The sequence below is a fragment of the Anoplopoma fimbria genome, chromosome 4, assembly GCF_027596085.1.
Source record: "Anoplopoma fimbria isolate UVic2021 breed Golden Eagle Sablefish chromosome 4, Afim_UVic_2022, whole genome shotgun sequence".
Classification (NCBI taxonomy): Eukaryota; Metazoa; Chordata; class Actinopteri; order Perciformes; family Anoplopomatidae; genus Anoplopoma; species Anoplopoma fimbria.
The window spans coordinates 27,928,431-27,951,195 of NC_072452.1; the positions used below are offsets into that span (position 1 = coordinate 27,928,431).

The 22,765-nt window shown below is 42.6% G+C and overlaps 1 protein-coding gene across 1 annotated transcript; it reads right to left on the bottom strand.

Annotated features, from left to right (window-relative positions):
- Window positions 1-4,636: 4,636 nt before the first annotated feature.
- Window positions 4,637-22,393, bottom strand: polr2b (RNA polymerase II subunit B). The gene is made up of 25 exons (XM_054597579.1): window positions 22,237-22,393; window positions 19,303-19,375; window positions 18,866-19,016; window positions 18,628-18,740; window positions 18,310-18,529; window positions 17,378-17,536; window positions 17,104-17,268; window positions 15,888-16,084; window positions 15,663-15,782; window positions 15,295-15,481; window positions 14,924-15,067; window positions 14,638-14,777; window positions 14,160-14,271; window positions 10,728-10,882; window positions 10,166-10,364; window positions 9,839-10,007; window positions 9,450-9,546; window positions 9,208-9,302; window positions 8,772-9,022; window positions 7,621-7,710; window positions 7,361-7,468; window positions 7,136-7,249; window positions 6,154-6,314; window positions 5,833-6,028; window positions 4,637-4,856 (listed from the first exon to the last, which is right to left on the bottom strand). Exons 1-25 carry the CDS (start codon window positions 22,253-22,255, stop codon window positions 4,767-4,769), a joined length of 3,525 nt encoding a protein of 1,174 aa, XP_054453554.1. The 5' UTR covers window positions 22,256-22,393; the 3' UTR covers window positions 4,637-4,766.
- Between the last annotated feature and the right edge of the window lie 372 nt (window positions 22,394-22,765).

The following is a 22,765-nucleotide window of genomic DNA, read 5'->3' on the forward strand; positions in this document are numbered from 1 at the left end:
ACAAACTGAGATCGGTCTGATAAATACGACTTAAACCAGCTGAGTGCGGTTCCTTTAATGCCTATTAGATGCTCCAATCTCTGTAATAGGATTTGATGATCAATGGTATCAAATGCAGCACTAAGGTCTAACAATACAAGTACAGAGACAAGTCCTTTGTCTGAAGCTATTAGAAGGTCATTGGTAGTTTTCACCAGTGCCGTCTCTGTGCTATGATTCACTCTAAATCCTGACTGAAAATCCTCAAATAAACTATTGTTACGCATAAAGTCACAGAGCTGATTTGCTACTGCTTTCTCGAGGATCTTAGAGAGGAACGGAAGGTTAGATATAGGTCTATAGTTATATATAGGTCTATAGTTATATATAGGTCTATAGTTAGATATAGGTCTATAGTTAGATATAGGTCTAAGGTTAGATATAGGTCTATAGTTAGATATAGTCTATAGTTAGATATAGTCTATAGTTAGATATAGTCTATAGTTAGATATAGGTCTATAGTTAGATATAGGTCTAAGGTTAGATATAGGTCTATAGTTAGATATAGTCTATAGTTAGATATAGGTCTATAGTTAGATATAGTCTATAGTTAGATATAGTCTATAGCTAGATATAGTCTATAGTTAGATATAGTCTATAGTTAGATATAGGTCTATAGTTAGATATAGGTCTAAGGTTAGATATAGTCTATAGTTAGATATAGGCCTATATTTAGATATAGTCTATAGTTAGATATAGGTCTATAGTTAGATATAGTCTATAGTTAGATATAGTCTATAGTTAGATATAGGTCTATAGTTAGATATAGGTCTATAGTTAGATATAGTCTATAGTTAGATATAGGCCTATATTTAGATATAGTCTATAGTTAGATATAGGTCTATAGTTAGATATAGTCTATATATGGAATACACGGCTCAACAGAGCTGTGACTCTCTGTCAGCCTGGCTACAGTGCTGAAGAGAACCCTGGGGTTGTTCTTATTTCAATTCAATTCAATTCAGTTTATTTTGTATAGCCCAGAATCACAAATTACAAATTTGCCTCAGAGGGCTTTACAATCTGTGCACATGCGACATCCTCTGTCCTTCCCTCACATCGGCACAGGAAAAACTCCCCTAAAAAAAACCCTTTAACAGGGAGAAAAAAGGAAGAAACCTATGGGAGAACGACAGAGGAGGGATCCTTCTCCCAGGATGGACAGAATGCAATAGATGTCATGTGTACAGAATGAGCAGCATAACAGTTCTTAGATACAACACATTCAATGTATATGACATAAATGATTCATATAATAAGACTACTTATAATAACAGCAGCAATTATTACAGTAGAATTATAGCCATGAAAATAGGGATAGTAATGTGACTAATAATAATAATCGAAGTAGCAGTGGGTGTCAGTCGGCTCACAGCAGGAGGCACGACTACGGTCCAGGTACCACAACGATTCATGGAAACCTGCAGAACGAGAAAGCAAAAGGGCTTCAGGGTGGAAGTAAAGCTAAAATGCTTAATGGTAGAGGTAATAGTAATAGTAATGTGACTAGTAATAATAATAATGGTGGTAGCAGTCGGTGTCAGCAGGGCCGTAGCAGGATGCACATCCACGGTCCAGGTACAGCCACGATTTATAGAAGCCTGCGAAGCGAGAAAGCACAAAGACTCCAGGGTAGAAGCAAGTCAATAAGCGTAATAGTACAGGCAATAATAATAGTAATGTGACTAATAATGATAGTGGTAGTAGTAGTATTAATTTAAATCTATTAATGTTGAATAATAGGCTGCTCTAGCATTACGGAGGGCCTTCTTATATATTTTAAGACTGTCTCGCCAGACTAACCGCGATACACTGGTGGAACGCCATATCCTTTCAAGTTTACGTAATGTTTGCTTTAATTCGCGGGTTTGAAGGTTCTCTATAGGGTTCTATAGGGTTCTACTGGGTTCTACTTGTTGGGTAACTGCTCTAGTGGAAGCGCAGAGAAGTGTGAAAGACTGCGACTCTGCTTCTGCTTCCTGGTCTGAACTCTGGGTCATGGATTAGGTCCACTAATGAACCGGGTCAGATTTCTAGAGATGAGATCCGCTCCATCCAAAGTAGGATGAATGCCGTCTCTCCTCATCAGACCAGGCTTTCCCCAGAAAGTCTGACAATCGTCTACGAAGCCCACATTGTTTGCAGGACACCACCTCAACAGCCAGCGTGTTTTGAGAATGACAGGATTGGTTTTGACAAAGTTTGCTGCTTCAGTGTTTTTAGATGTTTTTGTCAGATGGTACTATGGTATACTGAAGTATAAGTACAAGCATTTCAAAGGTGTCAAAGGCTTTTATTGACAATTACATTAAGTTTATGCAAAGAGTCAATATTTGCAGTGTTGACCCTTCTTTTTCAAGACCTCTGCTATCCGCCCTGGCATGCTGTCAGTTAACTTCTGGGCCACAGCCTGACTGATGGCAGCCGTTCTATCATAATCAATAATCAATGACTGGAGTTTGTCAGAATTTGTGGGTTTTTGTTTGTCCACCTGCCTCTTGAGGATTGACCACAAGTTCTCAATGGGATTAAGGTCGGGGGAGTTTCCTGGCCATGGACCCAAAATGTCGATGTTTTGTTCCCCGAGCCACTTAGTTATGACTTCTGCCTTATGGCGAGGTGCTCCATCATGCTGGGAAAGGCATTGTTCCTCACCAAACTGTTCTTGGATGGTTGGGAGAAGTTGCTCTCGGAGGATGTTCTGGTCCCGTTCTTTATTCATGGCTGTGTTCTGAGGCAAAGCTGTGAGTGAGCCCACTCCCTGGGCTGAGAAGCACCCCACACCCCCCACACACCCCCACATACTCCCACCCGCAGCCTTGAGGGGAACCCGGTACTAATGCTACAGAGAACTGGTTCCCAGCCTCTGATTCCGTACTGAGGACAGTCCTAACCCTAACCCAGTCCGACCAGGCTGAAAGTATAAAACATTCTTAATGTGACAAAATTAAGGAAGGATAAGGTACAGATTATATATCTACAGGAGACACATTTGTCTAGGCAGGAACATGAGAAGCTTAAGAAGTTTGGCTATGCAAATACATTTTATAGTTCATTCCACCAGGGTTGGAGAAGAGGTGTGGCTATACTACTCTCTAACTCGGTGAAATTCGAATGTATTAAAGAAATCAGTGATAAAGAAGGTAGATATATTATTGTGAAAGGAAAACTGGAAAACGAAGAAGTAACATTGGTCAATGTTTACGCCCCCGTATGTGATCTACCTATGATGGAAAAAGCAACAAAAAAACCAAAACATTCTTAATGTGAAACACTGTAAAGCTCTCATAAACCCACCAGTGTCTGTAGTTAATGTGAAACACTGTAAAGCTCTCATAAACCCACCAGTGTCTGTAGTTAATGTGAAACACTGTAAAGCTCTCATAAAAACCCACCAGTGTCTGTAGTTAATGTGAAACACTGTAAAGCTCTCATAAACCCACCAGTGTCTGTAGTTAATGTGAAACACTGTAAAGCTCTCATAAACCCACCAGTGTCTGTAGTTAATGTGAAACACTGTAAAGCTCACATAAACCCACCAGTGTCTGTAGTTAATGTGAAACACTGTAAAGCTCACATAAACCCACCAGTGTCTGTAGTTAATGTGAAACACTGTAAAGCTCTCATAAACCCACCAGTGTCTGTAGTTAATGTGAAACACTGTAAAGCTCTCATAAACCCACCAGTGTCTGTAGTTAATGTGAAACACTGTAAAGCTCACATAAACCCACCAGTGTCTGTAGTTAATGTGAAACACTGTAAAGCTCTCATAAACCCACCAGTGTCTGTAGTTAATGTGAAACACTGTAAAGCTCTCATAAACCCACCAGTGTCTGTAGTTAATGTGAAACACTGTAAAGCTCTCATAAACCCACCAGTGTCTGTAGTTAATGTGAAACACTGTAAAGCTCTCATAAACCCACCAGTGTCTGTAGTTAATGTGAAACACTGTAAAGCTCTCATAAACCCACCAGTGTCTGTAGTTAATGTGAAACACTGTAAAGCTCTCATAAACCCACCAGTGTCTGTAGTTAATGTGAAACACTGTAAAGCTCTCATAAACCCACCAGTGTCTGTAGTTAATGTGAAACACTGTAAAGCTCACATAAACCCACCAGTGTCTGTAGTTAATGTGAAACACTGTAAAGCTCTCATAAACCCACCAGTGTCTGTAGTTAATGTGAAACACTGTAAAGCTCTCATAAACCCACCAGTGTCTGTAGTTAATGTGAAACACTGTAAAGCTCACATAAACCCACCAGTGTCTGTAGTTAATGTGAAACACTGTAAAGCTCTCATAAACCCACCAGTGTCTGTAGTTAATGTGAAACACTGTAAAGCTCTCATAAACCCACCAGTGTCTGTAGTTAATGTGAAACACTGTAAAGCTCTCATAAACCCACCAGTGTCTGTAGTTCATGTGAAACACTGTAAAGCTCTCATAAACCCACCAGTGTCTGTAGTTAATGTGAAACACTGTAAAGCTCAGAGATCCCTGTTATCCAACTCACCTGCAGGCAGCTCTGATTCAAAAAAGGTAACTTTATCTGATCATGTGTCATATGTTTGTAAACCAATGAGGACTCAGGACCCAGAATCATAAGAAACTCAGATTTATTCTACTTTACGAAAACATAGTATAAAAACACGAAACCTCTACGTTAACTTCCTGCAGCTCATGTTCACATTTAAAGTATGCAGGGCGGCGCGTCATTGGCAGAGCCGCTCTATGACGTCATCATACGAGGAGCAATGCTCATTGACATCAACTCCTGGAAAAGAAGCTTACAGGCGTACGGCATCCGAACCAGAGAGATCTGATGGACAGACGGGTAGAGAGAGAGAGAGACAGGTCAGACTGATTTCAAATATTCAAGTTTAGAAACAGATTTATTGACCTTCAGATGATTTGAATCCTTCAGTTTTATCACATAAAAAACTGAAAAGAAGGAACTTGTTAAATAAAATTGCAGAATCTGATCCGTCTGGTTTTCTAATCACAGTTTACAGCTGAGATCTCAAATCAATATGATGACGCATCATCACATTACCACAGCAGGATTCCTTGTTAAGGCCCACAAACGTTACTCTATGCTCTCCAAATAGCCCATGTGGCCACCAAGGTTTCATCAGGTCTCTCTTGAGAAAGAGACAGGGGTCCTAATAAGGTTACGGAGTCCCAACTGAATGTGACACAACCAGCTTCAGGGACGGTTTGATCTTTTTCCATTGAAAAGTCCAAACTGGCTGTGAGCGACGCAGCCTGGTCAAGAGCCATCCTCAGCTGAACGTCTTTTTATTTATTCAATTCAATGAGTTATTGGCATAAGTGTCAACATTTTACTACGTAGGTCATTGTGTACTCTGACGTCTACCTTCCTGGGAGAGGATTCCACTTCTGTTGTTTTTAGGGGGAGCTTTACTTTATCTTGGTGTGAGGGTCAAAGGACATAGAAAGTCATATGATGGACAGATTATGAAGCCCTCTGGGGCAAATTTGTGATATAGGTCTATAGAATTGAATTGAATTAAGTTACAAGGCGTATTTCTCAGGAACGCTGCTAATAGAGCTGAGGTTGCATCTTATCCAGGAGGTGGCAGTGTTTGCTAACTTGAACTGCTTCTTTCATTGGTCAGGGACAATGTGATGCGTGTTGTAATCTATAAATTCACTAATTTACACTTCAACTTCGCTTTGTGTTATTAACCACTGATTATTGATAGTGTTTAACATCGTCTTGTTATGATGGGTTAGTGACAGTTTTGACCTGATGAATTATTGATCATGTGTACCTGTGTCTTGTTGCGGCATCCACGACACTCATAGGTGTGCGTCCGCGTGTTGGCGATGGCCATCAGTCCGCACAGATTACACACGTGAACTTGATACGGATCAGACGCCTCAAACAGACGTTCCCTGAGGAACTGAGCCGCTCCGTGAGCGATCTGACAGTCACGCTCCATCTCCCCAAACCGCAAACCGCCATCCCTGACAGACGGAAAGGTGAGACAGACGGAAAGGTGAGTGATCCAACAGTCACGCTCCATCTCCCCGACTCGTAGACCGCCATCATTGACTGACAGACAGGTGTCTCAGACAGGTGTCTCACTCACCGTGATCGTCCCTCCATTGGCTGTCTGTTGAGGATCTGGACGGGGCCACGGGCCCTGGAGTGGATCTTATCGTCAACCATGTGCTTCAGACGCTGGTAATAAGTCGGACCAATGAAGATCTGAGACGTCAGTTTCCTCCCCGTGAACCCGTTATACAAAACCTGGTCAAAGATCGATAATCAATAATCAGCTTCAGCAGAGAGGTGAGCTTACATCCTGAGAACCTGTTAAACAGAACCTGATCACAGATCAATAATATTGACACTGAAATGTATGTGACTGCAGTGGTTACCTTGGAGTTGAAAATGTCTGTTGAAATAAAGTAATTACAACATAGGTTTGAGCTAATCTGATTCAAGTAGTCTCTTTAACTGTTAGATGAACAGTTAGTCTCTTTAACTGTTAGATGAACAGTTAGTCTCTTTAACTGTTAGATGAACAGTTAGTCTCTTTAACTGTTAGATGAACAGTTAGTCTCTTTAACTGTTAGATGAACAGTTAGTCTCTTTAACTGTTAGATGAACAGTTAGTCTCTTTAACTGTTAGATGAACAGTTAGTCTCTTTAACTGTTAGATGAACAGTTAGTCTCTTTAACTGTTAGATGAACAGTTTCAGTGTATTTTCCGATGGGGAACTGAACTGAAACTCATCTACACTGTTTGTCTAGCGTATCCGGCAGCTTTGAAGAAAGCTTATATAAGATTTGCGATGAAAAAGCAATGGAAATATTCTCAATGTAGAGTATACTTCATTTGAGTTTTATTAAAGGGGGGCTTTCTTTTAGGTGGCTAAAATACATTTTGCTTATAGCCATGTACACAGCAGTACATTTCTCTGATCCAGTCCTGGATTGTCATCTACTGTAGGTAATACCCTGACCTCATACAACCCTAACTAGTCAGTTAACTAACTAACTAACTGGTGAAAAGGACGCAGGGTTCATGTGTTTGAGTCAAACAGGAAGTGAACAGTGAGAGTCACCTCGTTTCCTCTCAGGTGGTATCCATATTCAGACAGAAGGTTCGACACTTTCTGCACATTGACGGCGTCATTAAACGGCGTGGCATCACCGATCTCACCTTTGTTTGCAGAAACCTGAAACCAGACACCCACACAAAAAAAACAATGCAAAAATTGGTTTATTTATTTATATATATATATATATATATATATATATATATGTGTGTATCTCTCACACACACACACCTTGCCCTGCAGACACTCGATCAGATGGCCGACTGTCATTCTGGACGGGATGGCGTGAGGGTTTATGATGATGTCAGGTGTGATTCCTTCGCAGGTGAACGGCATGTCCTTCAACACAAAACGTCAAAGATGACCAGACCATCAACGCTTACCAGCCTCATGTTTAAACTTCACACATTTAACAGAACCAGACCATCAACGTTTACCAGCCTCATGTTTAAACTTCACACATTTAACAGAACCAGACCATCAACTTTTACCTCCTGTCGGTACTGGATCCCACAGGTTCCTTTCTGTCCGTGACGGCTGGCGAACTTGTCTCCAATCTGAGGAATCCTCACTGAGCGAACCTGCAGGAAACAAGACGCAAAAACATCTTCTCAGAAAGACCTAAACTGTCAGGTGTTTAACCGACAGGGGAACACGGTGAGTCAGGTGTTTAACCGACAGGGGAACACGGTGAGTCAGGTGTTTAACCGACAGGGGAACACTGTGAGTCAGGTGTTTAACCGACAGGGGAACACTGTGAGTCAGGTGTTTAACCGACAGGGGAACACGGTGAGTCAGGTGTTTAACCGACAGGGGAACACGGTGAGTCAGGTGTTTAACCGACAGGGGAACACGGTGAGTCAGGTGTTTAACCGACAGGGGAACACGGTGAGTCAGGTGTTTAACCGACAGGGGAACACGGTGAGTCAGGTGTTTAACCGACAGGGGAACACTGTGAGTCAGGTTTAACCGTTTCAACCGACAGGGGAACAGTCAGGTGTGAGTCAGGTGTTTAACCGACAGGGGAACACTGTGAGTCAGGTGTTTAACCGACAGGGGAACACTGTGAGTCAGGTGTTTAACCGACAGGGGAACACTGTGAGTCAGGTGTTTAACCGACAGGGGAACACTGTGAGTCAGGTGTTTAACCGAGTCAGGGTTTAACCGAACACTGTGAGTCAGGTGTTTAACCGACAGGGGAACACTGTGAGTCAGGTGTTTAACACACTGTGAGTCAGGTGTTTAACCGACAGGGGAACACTGTGAGTCAGGTGTTTAACCGACAGGGGAACACGGTGAGTCAGGTGTTTAACCGACAGGGGAACACTGTGAGTCAGGTGTTTAACCGACAGGGGAACACAGGTGTTTAACCGACAGGGGAACACTGAGTCAGGTGTTTAACCGACAGGGGAACACTGTGAGTCAGGTGTTTAACCGACAGGGGAACACTGTGAGTCAGGTGTTTAACCGACAGGGGAACACTGTGAGTCAGGTGTTTAACCGACAGGGGAACACGGTGAGTCAGGTGTTTAACCGACAGGGGAACACTGTGAGTCAGGTGTTTAACCGACAGGGGAACACGGTGAGTCAGGTGCTGTCTTAGGTGTTCTGTCAGATGTCTTATGTGATGACGTCCTCTCACCCTGATCTTGCAGAACTTGTAGCCCTCCTGGTTCAGAGTCACCATCACCTGGTCCACGATGCCGGTCTCGCTGGTTCTCAGAAAAGTGCTGCAGTCTCTCTTGGTGTAGCGACGGTTGGTGCTGTCCAGCTCGTCGTCGTTCTCTGGCAGCGTCACAGTCTTCCCGATGATCACGTCCTCACCGGAGACACGAACACCGGGCGCGATAAGCCCGTCATCATCTAGCTTGTCGTAGATGGCGTGTCTCATACCTGAGGGCGATTTTAATTTGTTCTCAATTTGTGACTTAAGACTAGCCCCTGCCCACCACTGACATCCAACACCTTTGACTGGATGTTGTTATAACATCCGAGATGATTGACAGGTGTTTTCATACTGCAAACACTAGACTACAACTAAACAGAAGTCAGCTTTTAGTTCTTTCATCAGTTCTCACCCTGACATGTTTCACGTGTCGGCTTCTCAAAGATCTCCTCCTGATCAAAACCTTTCTTAGACTCCTGCTCTTTGTAGGATCGATAGAAAACAGACCTGCAGGATGAAAAAACAGCCTTATAGACCCCCAAAAAACTGAAAAACACATGGGTTACACCAGAATCAAACAGTTTGCCTACACCTGTAACCAACATTCTGGTTACACCTGTTACGCACACTCAGGAGTAGAAGTTAGTTACTGACCTGAAGAAGCCCCGATCCACGGCCGACCTGTTCATGATCACAGAGTCCTCCTGATTGTATCCTGTGTACGATGCAATCGCCACAATGGAGTTGATACCTGAAACACAGAAGAAAGCTTCTGTTAGAAACAACACAGAGAAACAAAACTCACCTGTTTTCAGGTAAGCATTGAGACTCACCCAAGTTTATGTAAGAAGTAAATAATGGGTTTGAACTACAACTGAACCTTGACATTTTTATTCATTTGGGATTTCTCTAAACTCCTCTAATGAGTGCATGGACATGTTATAACCTGTGCTAACCAGCTAACTGAAGTCATCATGAGCTAACCAGCTAACTGAAACAAACCCTAACCCTATGTTATCAGTCTGACTGTACAGGTGTGTTACCTGCGGGAAGCTCCCTAAAGCGCAGGTACTCCATTGATCGGGTCGTGACCAGCGGTTTCTGAGGGTAGTACAATACGTGAGCCAGTGTGTCCATTCGTACATGGAAGTTTGTGATGTAGACACCCATGGCCTGTTTACCCATAGCAGACTGGTACGTGTTCCTGGGAGACTGAACAACAAGACCATAGAAAAGTGGGGAGATTAGATAAGACAGTCTTTATTTAACTTGGTGGTGTAACATGTCACTAAGAAAGAGTGTTCCAATGATACACACATAATCATCCTTCATCGTCTTAGTTGTTGTGTGCTTGGTTTGTTTGGTTGTACCTGGTTGTGATCGGGGAAGGGGATGATGGAAGCACAGACTCCGAGGATCATGGACGGGTGGATCTCACAATGCGTATAAGTGGAGCAGTAGGCCACGCCCTTTTCCTGGAGGTCATCGGGGGTCATGGCGAGCATCACTGTCTCCTCCTCCAGAGTGTCGATGTACTCCACTACACCGCTAGCCACTAAATCCTGCCAGCTGACCAGAACAAACAAAAGACAAACACCTTTACTTCAACAGAAAGTTTACTAGAGCTGGCAACAAACTCTACAGGAACAACTTACAATTGCTTTGTAATGTTGGGAGTTCACCATGTGGTTGAAACAAAGACATGACTGCATGTTATTTTGAAAGCCTAAACTAGTTTGTAGTGCCTCAACCCCTATCAGGTGTCAAAATCTGTGTGAGATTTGGTTCAAACCACAGCACTGGTGCCTCATTGAACAACTCTGTCTCACCTGTACTCTGTCTCACCTGTACTCTGTCTCACCTGTACTCTGTCTCACCTGTACTCTGTCTCACCTGTAGTCCTTGTACGGTCTCACCTTTACGTTGTCTCACCTGTAGTTGTTGTACTCTCTTTCCTTCAGCTGGTCGATGTGGCGTCTCTTCAGCAGTAGTTTCTGTTTCTCGACGATCAGTAGTGGTCGGCAGATTCGTCCAGCATCCGTGTAAATTCTGATCTCACGTTCTCTGATGTCTCTGATCATTGATACCTAAAAGGTTCACAAATGGCAGGAACTCTGAGCTGAGATATTTGTCTGTTTAAAGCAGACGGCTGGTGATATTTTATATATTTTTTAAATTGTCAGTAAATCCATTGTGCAGACCAAAAACAACAATGTGTCTCACAGAACTTTGACTGGTAGGAGCCGTTTGTCTGTGTGGATACGAACGTTTGTCTGAGGATACGAACGTTTGTCTCTGAGGATACGAACGTTTGTCTGTGAGGATACGAACGTTTGTCTGTGTGGATACGAACGTTTGTCTGTGTGGATACGAACGTTTGTCTGTGAGGATTTGTCTGAACGTTTGTCTGTGAGGATACGAACGTTTGTCTCTGTGGATAAGAACGTTTGTCTGTGAGGATACGAACGTTTGTCTGTGTGGATACGAACGTTTGTCTCTGTGGATATGAACGTTTGTCTGTGAGGATACGAACGTTTGTCTGTGAGGATACGAACGTTTGTCTCTGTGGATACGAACGTTTGTCTGTGAGGATACGAACGTTTGTCTGTGTGGATACGAACGTTTGTCTGTGAGGATACGAACGTTTGTCTGTGTGGATACGAACGTTTGTCTGTGAGGATACGAACGTTTGTCTGTGAGGATACGAACGTTTGTCTGTGAGGATACGAACGTTTGTCTGTAAGGATACGAACGTTTATCTGTGTGGATATGAACGTTTGTCTGTGAGGATACGAACGTTTGTCTGTGAGGATACGAACGTTTGTCTGTGAGGATACGAACGTTTGTCTGTGAGGATACGAACGTTTGTCTGTGAGGATACGAACGTTTGTCTCTGTGGATACGAACGTTTGTCTGTGAGGATACGAACGTTTGTCTGTGAGGATACGAACGTTTGTCTGTGAGGATACGAACGTTTGTCTGTGAGGATACGAACGTTTGTCTGTGAGGATACGAACGTTTGTCTGTGAGGATACGAACGTTTGTCTGTGAGGATACGAACGTTTGTCTGTGAGGATACGAACGTTTCTCTGTGTGGATACGAACGTTTGTCTGTGAGGATACGAACGTTTGTCTGTGAGGATACGAACGTTTGTCTGTGAGGATACGAACGTTTGTCTGTGACGTTTGTCTGTGTGGAAACGAACGTTTGTCTGTGAGGATACGAACGTTTGTCTGTGAGGATACGAACGTTTGTCTGTGTGGATACGAACGTTTGTCTGTGAGGATACGAACGTTTGTCTGTGAGGATACGAACGTTTGTCTGTGAGGATACGAACGTTTGTCTGTGACGTTTGTCTGTGTGGATACGAACGTTTGTCTGTGTGGATACGAACGTTTGTCTGTGAGGATACGAACGTTTGTCTGTGTGGATACGAACGTTTGTCTGTGACGTTTGTCTGTGAGGATACGAACGTTTCTCTGTGTGGATACGAACGTTTGTCTGTGAGGATACGAATGTTTGTCTGTGAGGATACGAACGTTTGTCTGTGTGGATACGAACGTTTGTCTGTGACGTTTGTCTGTGTGGATACGAACGTTTGTCTGTGAGGATACGAACGTTTGTCTGTGTGGATACGAACGTTTGTCTCTGTGGATACGAACGTTTATCTGTGAGGATACGAACGTTTGTCTGTGTGGATACGAACGTTTGTCTCTGTGGATACGAACGTTTGTCTGTGTGGATACGAACGTTTGTCTGTGACAGGGTTTATACAGAGATTCTTAAGTTGAATTTACTACCTTTTTACTACCTTTTTACTACCTTTTTACTACCGTCACATTTTTTTTACTACCAGCACGACTTCAAGCTTCAACTGTAGCAGCTTAAAGTTATATATATATATCTGTGTGATATATATACACACACACACACACACACACACACACACACACACACACACACACACACACACACACACACACACACACACACACACACACACACACACACACACACACACACACACACACACACACACACACACACACGGTGTATGTGAGTGTTTGTGTTAGGGCCAGCGAGAGAGCTACATTGAAGTAAGAGGGAACTCTAACATAGGAGTTGGATTAATCAAGATGTCCCAACCGGCCTTGGTCCATAGGTTTTTACTTAATGTCAAAAAGTAACAATTCCATGACACCACAGTACCTCGGCCTGCAGTGTAGAGGTGGCAGCGCAGAGCATCTGTGTGCTGTCGTAGGAATACTGGCGGTGGATTGCGGGGCGGGAGCAGACGAAGTTGAGGGAGCAGTGGAGGTTGAGGTAGAGCTAGCAGTCGTGTGCGCAAAACAGCGACAGCGGTTTCCCCGCATCCTGGCTCGGTGACTGGCAGACTCCATATGCGATTTGACCGCCTTTGTCCCCATCCAGGTAATATTAATGGTCTTTTTGCAGACACTGCAATACGCCTCTCGGCTGTTGCCAGCTACTGGCCTAAGCCAGTCTTTAAAGTCTGATTCCTCCAGCCAGAGGTCTGAAAATTTACATTTACCCATTTTGATGCGAACTCACGGAGAGGTTTGGTAGCAAGCCAGCCGGGTACCCAAACTGACTTTAACGCGTAGGTCACAGGTCCTACTCGCAACATAAAAATATATTCACGCAAGTTTATTGAAGAAGCTAGGCCTTCACGTAAGTAACATTAATTGAAAAAGGCATTGGTCCAGTTGGATTAGGGTTCGAAAATTTACTACCTCGTCAGATGACGTTTACTACTTTTTACAAATTTTTACTGGCTTTAATTTGGCCTAATTTAATTTACTACCTTTTACTACCTTTTAAAAAAACCCGCGGCAGCCATGCTGTGAGGATACGAACGTTTGTCTGTGTGGATACGAACGTTTGTCTGTGAGGATACGAACGTTTGTCTGTGTGGATACGAACGTTTGTCTGTGTGGATACGAACGTTTGTCTGTGAGGATACGAACGTTTGTCTGTGTGGATACGAACGTTTGTCTGTGTTTGTCTGTGTGGATACGATACGAACGTTTGTCTGTGACGTTGGTCTGTGTGGATACGAACGTTTGTCTGTGTGGATACGAACGTTTGTCTGTGAGGATACGAACGTTTGTCTGTGTGGATACGAACGTTTGTCTGTGAGGATACGAACGTTTGTCTGTGTGGATACGAACGTTTGTCTCTGTGGATACGAACGTTTATCTGTGAGGATACGAACATTTGTCTGTGAGGATAGCTGATAGTGAATAAGACAGTTAGTGTAGCTAGGACTGTTTGTTAGAGTGAATATGACTGTTATGGTTTGATAGAGCAGTTTTTCATTAGAGTTCATTGGTTTTGGTTACCTCGGACACGATGATGTCCATCTGTCTGCGAAGTTTCCTCAGTGTGTTCATCAGTTGTTCGGGATCTTTGTGGATTCCTACCCAGCAACCGTTCACAAAGATCTTAGTGGCGCTAAAACATTAGAACACAAAAAAATCATATGTAAAGTCATAGAGAGATTCAGCACAGTCTGTTTTATTTAAACGTTGAATGTTTGATTATTAAGTAATAATAATCCATTTAACAGTTTGCACTAATCAATGATGCAGTCCAAGGTGACACGATTTGATATTGTGGAGGTTTGGTTTAGCTTACTGTTTTCGTTCTGACAGAGAAAGCTATGGTGCCATCTGTAAGTCAGTTTGAGACATTCTACAGGAAGAATGAAGTTCATTCTTATAACCTCTCTCAGCTAGGAGAACGTAAAAACTAAACAAAAGAGAGTGAAGCTTATTCGCCCAGAAATCTGTACAATATCAATATGCTGAGGTGACTGACTCTGCGATGGCAGCAGGGGAGATCTCCTCCAAGTTCTCCATACTCCATTCCTCCAGAAACTCCAGGATGGGAGACGGCTGAGAGCCCACAGAGATGTAGGCCATAAGGGCCAAGTTCTTCACCAGACCCACAGCGTGACCCTGAAACACAAGTATACTCATCAATGGGACTCGTTCACTGAATACGGCAGAGATTGAGCTCACAGACTTACACTTGTCTCTACAGCTAAACTAGATTCAGATTGTTGGTCTTGTGTAGGTAATTTGTGTTTTCAGATATGTTTTACCTCGGGCGTCTCTGCCGGACACACCATTCCCCACAGGGTGTTGTGAAGCTGTCTGGGTTTTGCCAGTTTTCCGTCTCTGCCGATTGGAGAGTTGACTCGGCGGAGATGGGACAGAGTGGAAGCGAAGGTCAGACGGTTCAACACCTATCAGCAGAAAAACATAAACATGATAATGTTTCAATGAGGATTCATCTGAAAACGTCTTCCTGTCCTTGCAGCTTCACTGAGCTGATAACATCTGACGGCCTGACAGATAACGGAGCTTCACCAAAACAATGATGTTCAACGGTCGACCTTCTCAGCCGTGACCTGAACTGAGATCCTTCATTATGACTTTTAAAAACTACATCCGAGTGGTCAGGCGTTCTCACCTGTGACACTCCGGCTCGGGCCTGGTGAGCCTTCTTCACATCCCCCCAGTTTCCAGTGGCCAGTGAGTACTTCAGGCCATCTGAGATGATTCTGGTTTTAATAGCGAGCTCCAGGTTGAAGTCTTTTCCTCTGTCGATAAACTTCTGAGCGTAAATCCTGATCTCCTTTAGCAGGTTCTTAAACATGCTGAACACAAAGTTTTATTGTTAAAAACCTGATTCAACTTCACCCTGCGGTACATTTACTTTAAAATCACGTTGTATATAATGTTACATATTCATGTTTGTAAAACTAAATATATGTGTTTATGTTTTTGGATTGTTAAAGCTGAGCAAGTGGTGGTCAAAGGTCATGAAAGAAGCCCCACCCTCTGAACAGGAAGGCCAATAGCGGCCCAGCCAGGTCCAGTCTCTTGTTGCCATAGTGATCTCTGTCGTCCAGCTCTCGTCTGCCTAGAGCAGCCAGCAGCAACCTATGCACCATGTACCTGAAGAGGCAGTAATACACACTGTATGAATACACACATACTACACACAGTAAAGCCTCTCAGGTAGGACTCACCTGAGACAGGGGACTCTCAGGTAGGACTCACCCTAAGAAGTAGGCCTTCTTGGTCTCACAGAAGTCGCTGACTCCGACATGCGGCAGCATCTCTTTCTGCAGAACTTCTTTTGCATATTTGATTCTTCGTTCTTTCGTCACTCCGGGTTTCGCTCCTCTGGAACCGATAAAGTTCAACGCCACATTCTGCTCCTGGATCACAAACGCTTCGTCCAGAGACGGCTTCACCTGAAAGCACAGTAACATCACTGATGACATCAATGCCCAGTGGGCGGGGCCTACAATGACCTCAATCAACAACCGTACCTCAGAAGAATTTCGTCTTCAAACCCACTAACTCAGTTTTCACCAATCTTTTCTTATTTCTAGGCACACTCAAGAGCAAACTTAGGAACATTTGTTTGGGCAAAATAATTAGTTAGCGTTTTCTTCTATTCTACAGTTGTATAAAATAGGATCTTTTTTAGGATTCATAATGTTTCTTATAATCGTTTTCAATACAGTGGAAACAGTTTATAGTGATCAGCCGTTTATCTGGAACAAAAAGCTTAGAGGACAGAATCATTCTTTTACAAATGCTGTTTAAAAAAAATTGTAATATAAATCAAGTAGTTAGTTTTTTATACATGACTATATATCTATATTTATATATAAATATATAAACTGAATTGAATAAATACTATAAGAAGTTTCCACTGTATGAAGCATTACGGTCCTGTAAACACTATCCCTCCAACACTAACGTGTGATAGCATCCCACGCATGTGTGTGGTGTAGCATTATATCCACTACTGACTCAACTACAAATGACAGCTCATTTTGCATTTGCTTCCTGCAGAAGTATCTGCACTTCAGAGCTGCGGTTTTGGAGTCCTGGGCTCCACCCTATTTTAGACTTTGGTTTGGGAGTTTTGATTTCTATCTGTGCACACTGCCCTGCTGTATAATGCCCTTCTATGCAGATTGGCGTTTACCTATGCTAATTCGAATAACTGGCACACATGGTTAATGGTATTTATAACTGTATGGTATTCATAACTGTATGAACAATTCTGCAATTTAAGAACACATCATGAATGCGTTGACTTTTTTTTAGAACTGTGTGAAGAACAAAAAGACAAAATTTAGATGATAAAACATATTGGTGAACGCGACCCAATGACTAACTTTAGAGTGTGTTTACTGTCTGCCCTGTTAACGATGAACTAACAATCACTACCTGATGAGTAACTGATAATCAGACTGACCATCTCCATCATCTCTGGGTCGTCAAAGTCATAGATGATGTGTTCAAGGATGTCTCTGTCTGACACGAAGCCCAGCGCTCGAAACACGATGATGATGGGAACTTCCTGTCTGATGTAGGGCAGCGTGGACACGATCCTCTGACCGATGGCACTCTTCTTCACTCCCTGAGAGAGTGCATCGATAAATAATCAATGAGTGAATCCATCACACCTGTCTGGTGGTCTTATATAAAGATGAGGGTAATTGAGTTTATTAAATGGATTTAGGACTCACCTGTCCTCCTCTGGCCATCATGCTGACCCAGATGGTGCTGGTGGGACGGGAAGAGTTCTCCAAACAGGACCGACACTCACCTGTGTATGCGTACTTAGAGTCCTTCTTGGCAAAAACATACACCGTGTTGGTGGCCATCTTTTCCTGAGCAATCAGCACCTGAACGCCAGCAGGGGAACCAGTTAACAGATCTGAAGAACCATCAACCCACCAGTTAACAGATCTGAAGGACCATCAACCCACCAGTTAACAGATCTGAAGGACCATCAACCCACCAGTTAACAGATCTGAAGGACCATCAACCCACCAGTTAACAGATCTGAAGGACCATCAACCCACCAGTTAACAGATCTCAAGGACCATCAACCCACCAGTTAACAGATCTCAAGGACCATCAACCCACCAGTTAACAGATCTCAAGGACCATCAACCCACCAGTTAACAGATCTCAAGGACAGCCTTTTTTCATTTTCGTAACATTAAATCAGTCACTTCCTGTCTCAAAGCAGAAAAACTAGTTCATGCATTTGTTACCTCTAGACTACTGTAACTCCTTATTATCAGGCTGCTCTAATAGGTCTCTTAGATCTCTACAGTTGATCCAGAATGCTGCAGCACGTGTTCATATTACTCCAGTATTAGCTTCTCTGCACTGGCTCCCTGTTAAATCAAGAATAGACTTTAAAATCCTTCTCCTCACCTACAAAGCTCTAACTGTTTAGGCTGGTTCAGTCTCTCAGTCTCTCCCCCCCCTCTCTCTCCCTCATAGAGAATACTGAGTTTAGACCACTGTGCTCGCTCACCCAACAGAAGCCTTGTACGCCCAATATGAATCTACTGCCCTCTGCTGATCAGCTTAGCATAAGAACTGGTGTGTCGAGTGTATAGACACTCAATGAGGTCACATGGTGCACGATGATGTCAGAGCGTACCTTCTCAGAGCCGTTAATGATGAAATAGCCTCCGGGGTCGAGCGGACACTCGTTGAGCTCACACAGGTCTCGGTCCGTCAGGCCGCTCAGCAGACAGTAGGTGGAGCGAAGCATGATGGGAATTTTACCAATGAAGGTCTTCTGGTGCTGAGTCTGCAGCTGGTCCTCACCCTCCTTTATGATGGTCTTTGTGATGTCAACATAAAGGGGGGCCGAGTACCTGAGGGAGGGGTTTCACACAGACCAGGTGAGACCAGGTGAGACCAGGTGAGACCAGGTGAGACCAGGTGAGACCAGGTGAGACCAGGTGAGACTCACGTGAGGTTTCTCAGTCGAGCTTCGTTGGGCATCATGGGAGACGGAGCTCCGTCTCTCTCCCAGTGGGTCGGCTTCGACAGGTAAATCTGCTCAAACTTCAGCAGGTAACGAGGCTGAAACAGAAGAGTTAGGACACAGTGATGTGAAACACAAAGGCTTAAACCAGGACCCTCCAACAGACACCCTGAGGACTGCAGGTGAAGGAGGTCGTGGTCCTGGTCCAGGTGTTGTTCCTCACCGGCTCCTCCACCTCTCCTGAGGTGTGCTGGGCTTCAGCCTGCAGGTCGATGGGCGGCGCGTCCTCCACGATCCTCTGAACCGACATCTGGATGAACTCATCAAAGGAGTCCAGCTGCTGTCGCACCAGACCCTTCTCGTCAAAATAAGAGCTGGAAGAGAACACAAGCTGTTTATTTGATCATGAAAAACAGCTGATCTTTAATCAAATAGATCTTTTGTTAAATACTTTCATAAATGACCTGGATGGAAAGTCAGTTCAATAATCAAAGAAATGATTCTGAAAAAGTCTCCAGCTCCATCAAACTTCAGGAGTTTCACATCTTCTGCTTTGTTTTTAAATAAATTGGCTTTTAACGGAAATGTGTAAAGTTTTCAGTTTGTGTTTTTAAAGCTGAACTTCAGTAAACAGGTGAGGTGAGATCCAGGTGAGTTTACCTGATGACGATCCAGCAAGCTTCCTGCCACAAATCTGGAGTGATTTCATCTTCGTCCTCGTCGTACTGAGGATCTGACAAACACACAATATTTGACACGGGTCAATATGTATAATCTTTGATCAGTATGGTCTCTGATCAATATGTAATATCTTTGATCAGTATGGTCTCTGATCAATATGTATTATCTCTGATCAGTATCGTCTCTGATCAATATCTTTGATCGATGGGTGTTTTCCTAATGATTTGGTGGCCCTCACTATACCCTATACATTAGATATATTATATATATTAGATGTATTATATATATTAGATGTATTGTATATATTAGATGTATTAGATGCATCTAATACATCTAATATATCTAATACATCTAATATATTATATATATTAGATGTATTAGATATATTGTATATATTAGATGTATGAGATATATTAGATGTATTATATATATTAGATGTATTATATATATCATATATATTAGATGTATTATATATATTAATGTATTATATATATATTAGATGTATTAGATATATTAGATGTATTATATATATATTATATATATTAGATATATTAGATGCATTATATATATTAGATGTATTAGATGTATTAGATATATCATATATATATATATATATATATATATATATATATATATATTAGATGTGGTCTTGTAAAAAAAAATATATATATATATATATATTTTTGAATGGTAAAGGTGTTTACATAGACATCGTTTATGTATTAATTATATTGTATTAATGATATTATATGAATTCTATTATATTAAGTATATTAATTCTATTATATGAATTCTATTATATTAATTATATTACATGAATTCTATTCTATTAATTCTATTATATTACTTATTTTAATTCTATTACATTAATTCTATTAATTCTATTATATACAAATCATGCTACACACGCCCAGCGTTAAAGTCTCATCTTATCTTACTGAGACATTAAATTACCTAAGGACAGGAGATGTTGTCCTTATGATTCTACGTCATTTAACCTTCTATGACGTAGTTGAGTTTAACCTTCTACGACGTAGTTGAGTTTAACCTTTTATGACGTAGCTGAGTCTAACCTTTTATGACGTAGTTGAGTTTAACCTTCTATGACGTAGCTGAGTTTAACCTTCTACGACGTAGTTGAGTTTAACCTTTTATGACGTAGCTGAGTTTAACCTTTTATGACGTAGTTGAGTTTAACCTTCTAGGATGTAGTTGAGTTTAACCTTCTACGACGTAGTTGAGTTTAACCTTCCACGACGTAGTTGAGTTTAACCTTTTATGACGTAGTTGAGTTTAACCTTTTATGACGTAGTTGAGTTTAACCTTCTACGACGTAGTTGAGTTTAACCTTCTATGACGTAGCTTTATAAAGATGTGACACAAACAGAGTGACTGTTTGCTTTACAACAGCCTCTGGTTAGCCTGTTAGCTGCTAGCGTCAGCCTGTTAGCTGCTAGCAGCCAGGGGGACTACCTAGGATACGCTGAGCTCCTCTCTCCTCTTCTCTCACTCCTTCTTTATGTATTAATCTCCTATTTATGCACATTACTGATTTTGCTTCTTCCCCGGAGTTCTTGTGCTTTCTCGCCTCGCAGGTTCCCAGGAATCGGGGTTATATTTGGACCGTGGTCGTGCATCCTGCTACGGCCCTGCTGACACCGACTGCTACCACTATCATTATTACTAGTCACATTACTATTACTATTACCTGTACCATTAAGCATTTTAGCTTTGCTTCCACCCTGAAGCCCTTTTTGCTTTCTCGCTCTGCAGGTTTCCATGAATCGTTGTGGTACCTGGACCGTAGTCGTGCCTCCTGCTGTGAGCCGACTGACACCCACTGCTACTTCCATTATTATTATTAGTCACATTACTATCCCTATTTTCATAACTATAATTCTACTGTAATAATTGCTGCTGTTATTATAAGTAGTCTTATTATATGAATCATTTATGTCATATACATTGAATGTGTTGTATCTCTGTTATGCTGTTCATTCTGGTCACATGACATCTATTGCATTCTGTCCATCCTGGAGAAGGATCCCTCCTCTGTCGTTCTCCCAGAGGTTTCTTCCTTTTTTCTCCCTGTTAAAGGGGTTTTTTAGGGGAGTTTTTCCTGTGCCGATGTGAGGGAAGGACAGAGGAGGTGAGGGTGTAAGGACAGAGGATGTGAGGGTGTAAGGACAGAGGATGTGAGGGAAGGACAGAGGATGTGAGGGTGTAAGGACAGAGGATGTGAGGGTCTAAGGACAGAGGATGTGAGGGTCTAAGGACAGAGGATGTGAGGGTCTAAGGACAGAGGATGTGAGGGTCTAAGGACAGAGGATGTGAGGGTGTAAGGACAGAGGATGTGAGGGTCTAAGGACAGAGGATGTGAGGGTCTAAGGACAGAGGATGTGTGAGGGAGGATCTAAGGACAGAGGATGTGAGGGTGTAAGGACAGAGGATGTGAGGGTGGACAGAGGATGTAAGGACAGAGGATGTGAGGGTCTAAGGACAGAGGATGTGAGGGTCTAAGGACAGAGGATGTGAGGGTGTAAGGACAGAGGATGTGAGGGTCTAAGGACAGAGGATGTGAGGGTGTAAGGACAGAGGATGTGAGGGTGTAAGGACAGAGGATGTGAGGGTCTAAGGACAGAGGATGTGAGGGTCTAAGGACAGAGGATGTGAGGGTGTAAGGACAGAGGATGTCTCATGTGCACAGATTGTAAAGCCCTCTGAGGCAAATTTGTAATTTGTGATTCTGGGCTATACAACATAAACTGAATTGAATTGCTAGCGTTAGCCTGTTAGCTGCTAGCGTTAGCCTGTTAGCTGCTAGCGTTAGCCTGGGTCAGGGTTAGGGTTAACCCTAACCCTGACCCTGAACTGAACATAGAGAACATAGAGAACATAGAGAACTCGGCTCACCTTCGTCCTGGTCGTACATGTTTATCTCCTGAAAGACGAGAACACAAACAAACACGACGCCGATGTTCAACGAGCAGCGCGCCGCGGAACATATACGTCACTTCCGGTCTTTTTCTTCTTCTCTAGCGAGACTGGCGGCAGAGATTACTCACTGCTGCCCTCCTCAGTCTGCACCACGACACTGCACACTGAGGTTAAATAAGACTGTAAACATCTAACCCCAACCAGCTGAGGTTAAATAAGACTGTAAACATCTAACCCCAACCAGCTGAGGTTAAATAAGACTGTAAACATCTAACCCCAACCAGCTGAGGTTAAATAAGACTGTAAACATCTAACCCCAACCAGCTGATGTTAAATAAGACTGTAAACATCTAACCCCAACCAGCTGATGTTAAATAAGACTGTAAACATCTAACCCCAACCAGCTGAGGTTAAATAAGACTGTAAACATCTAACCCCAACCAGCTGATGTTAAATAAGACTGTAAACATCTAACCTGAGGTTAAATAAGACTGTAAACATCTAA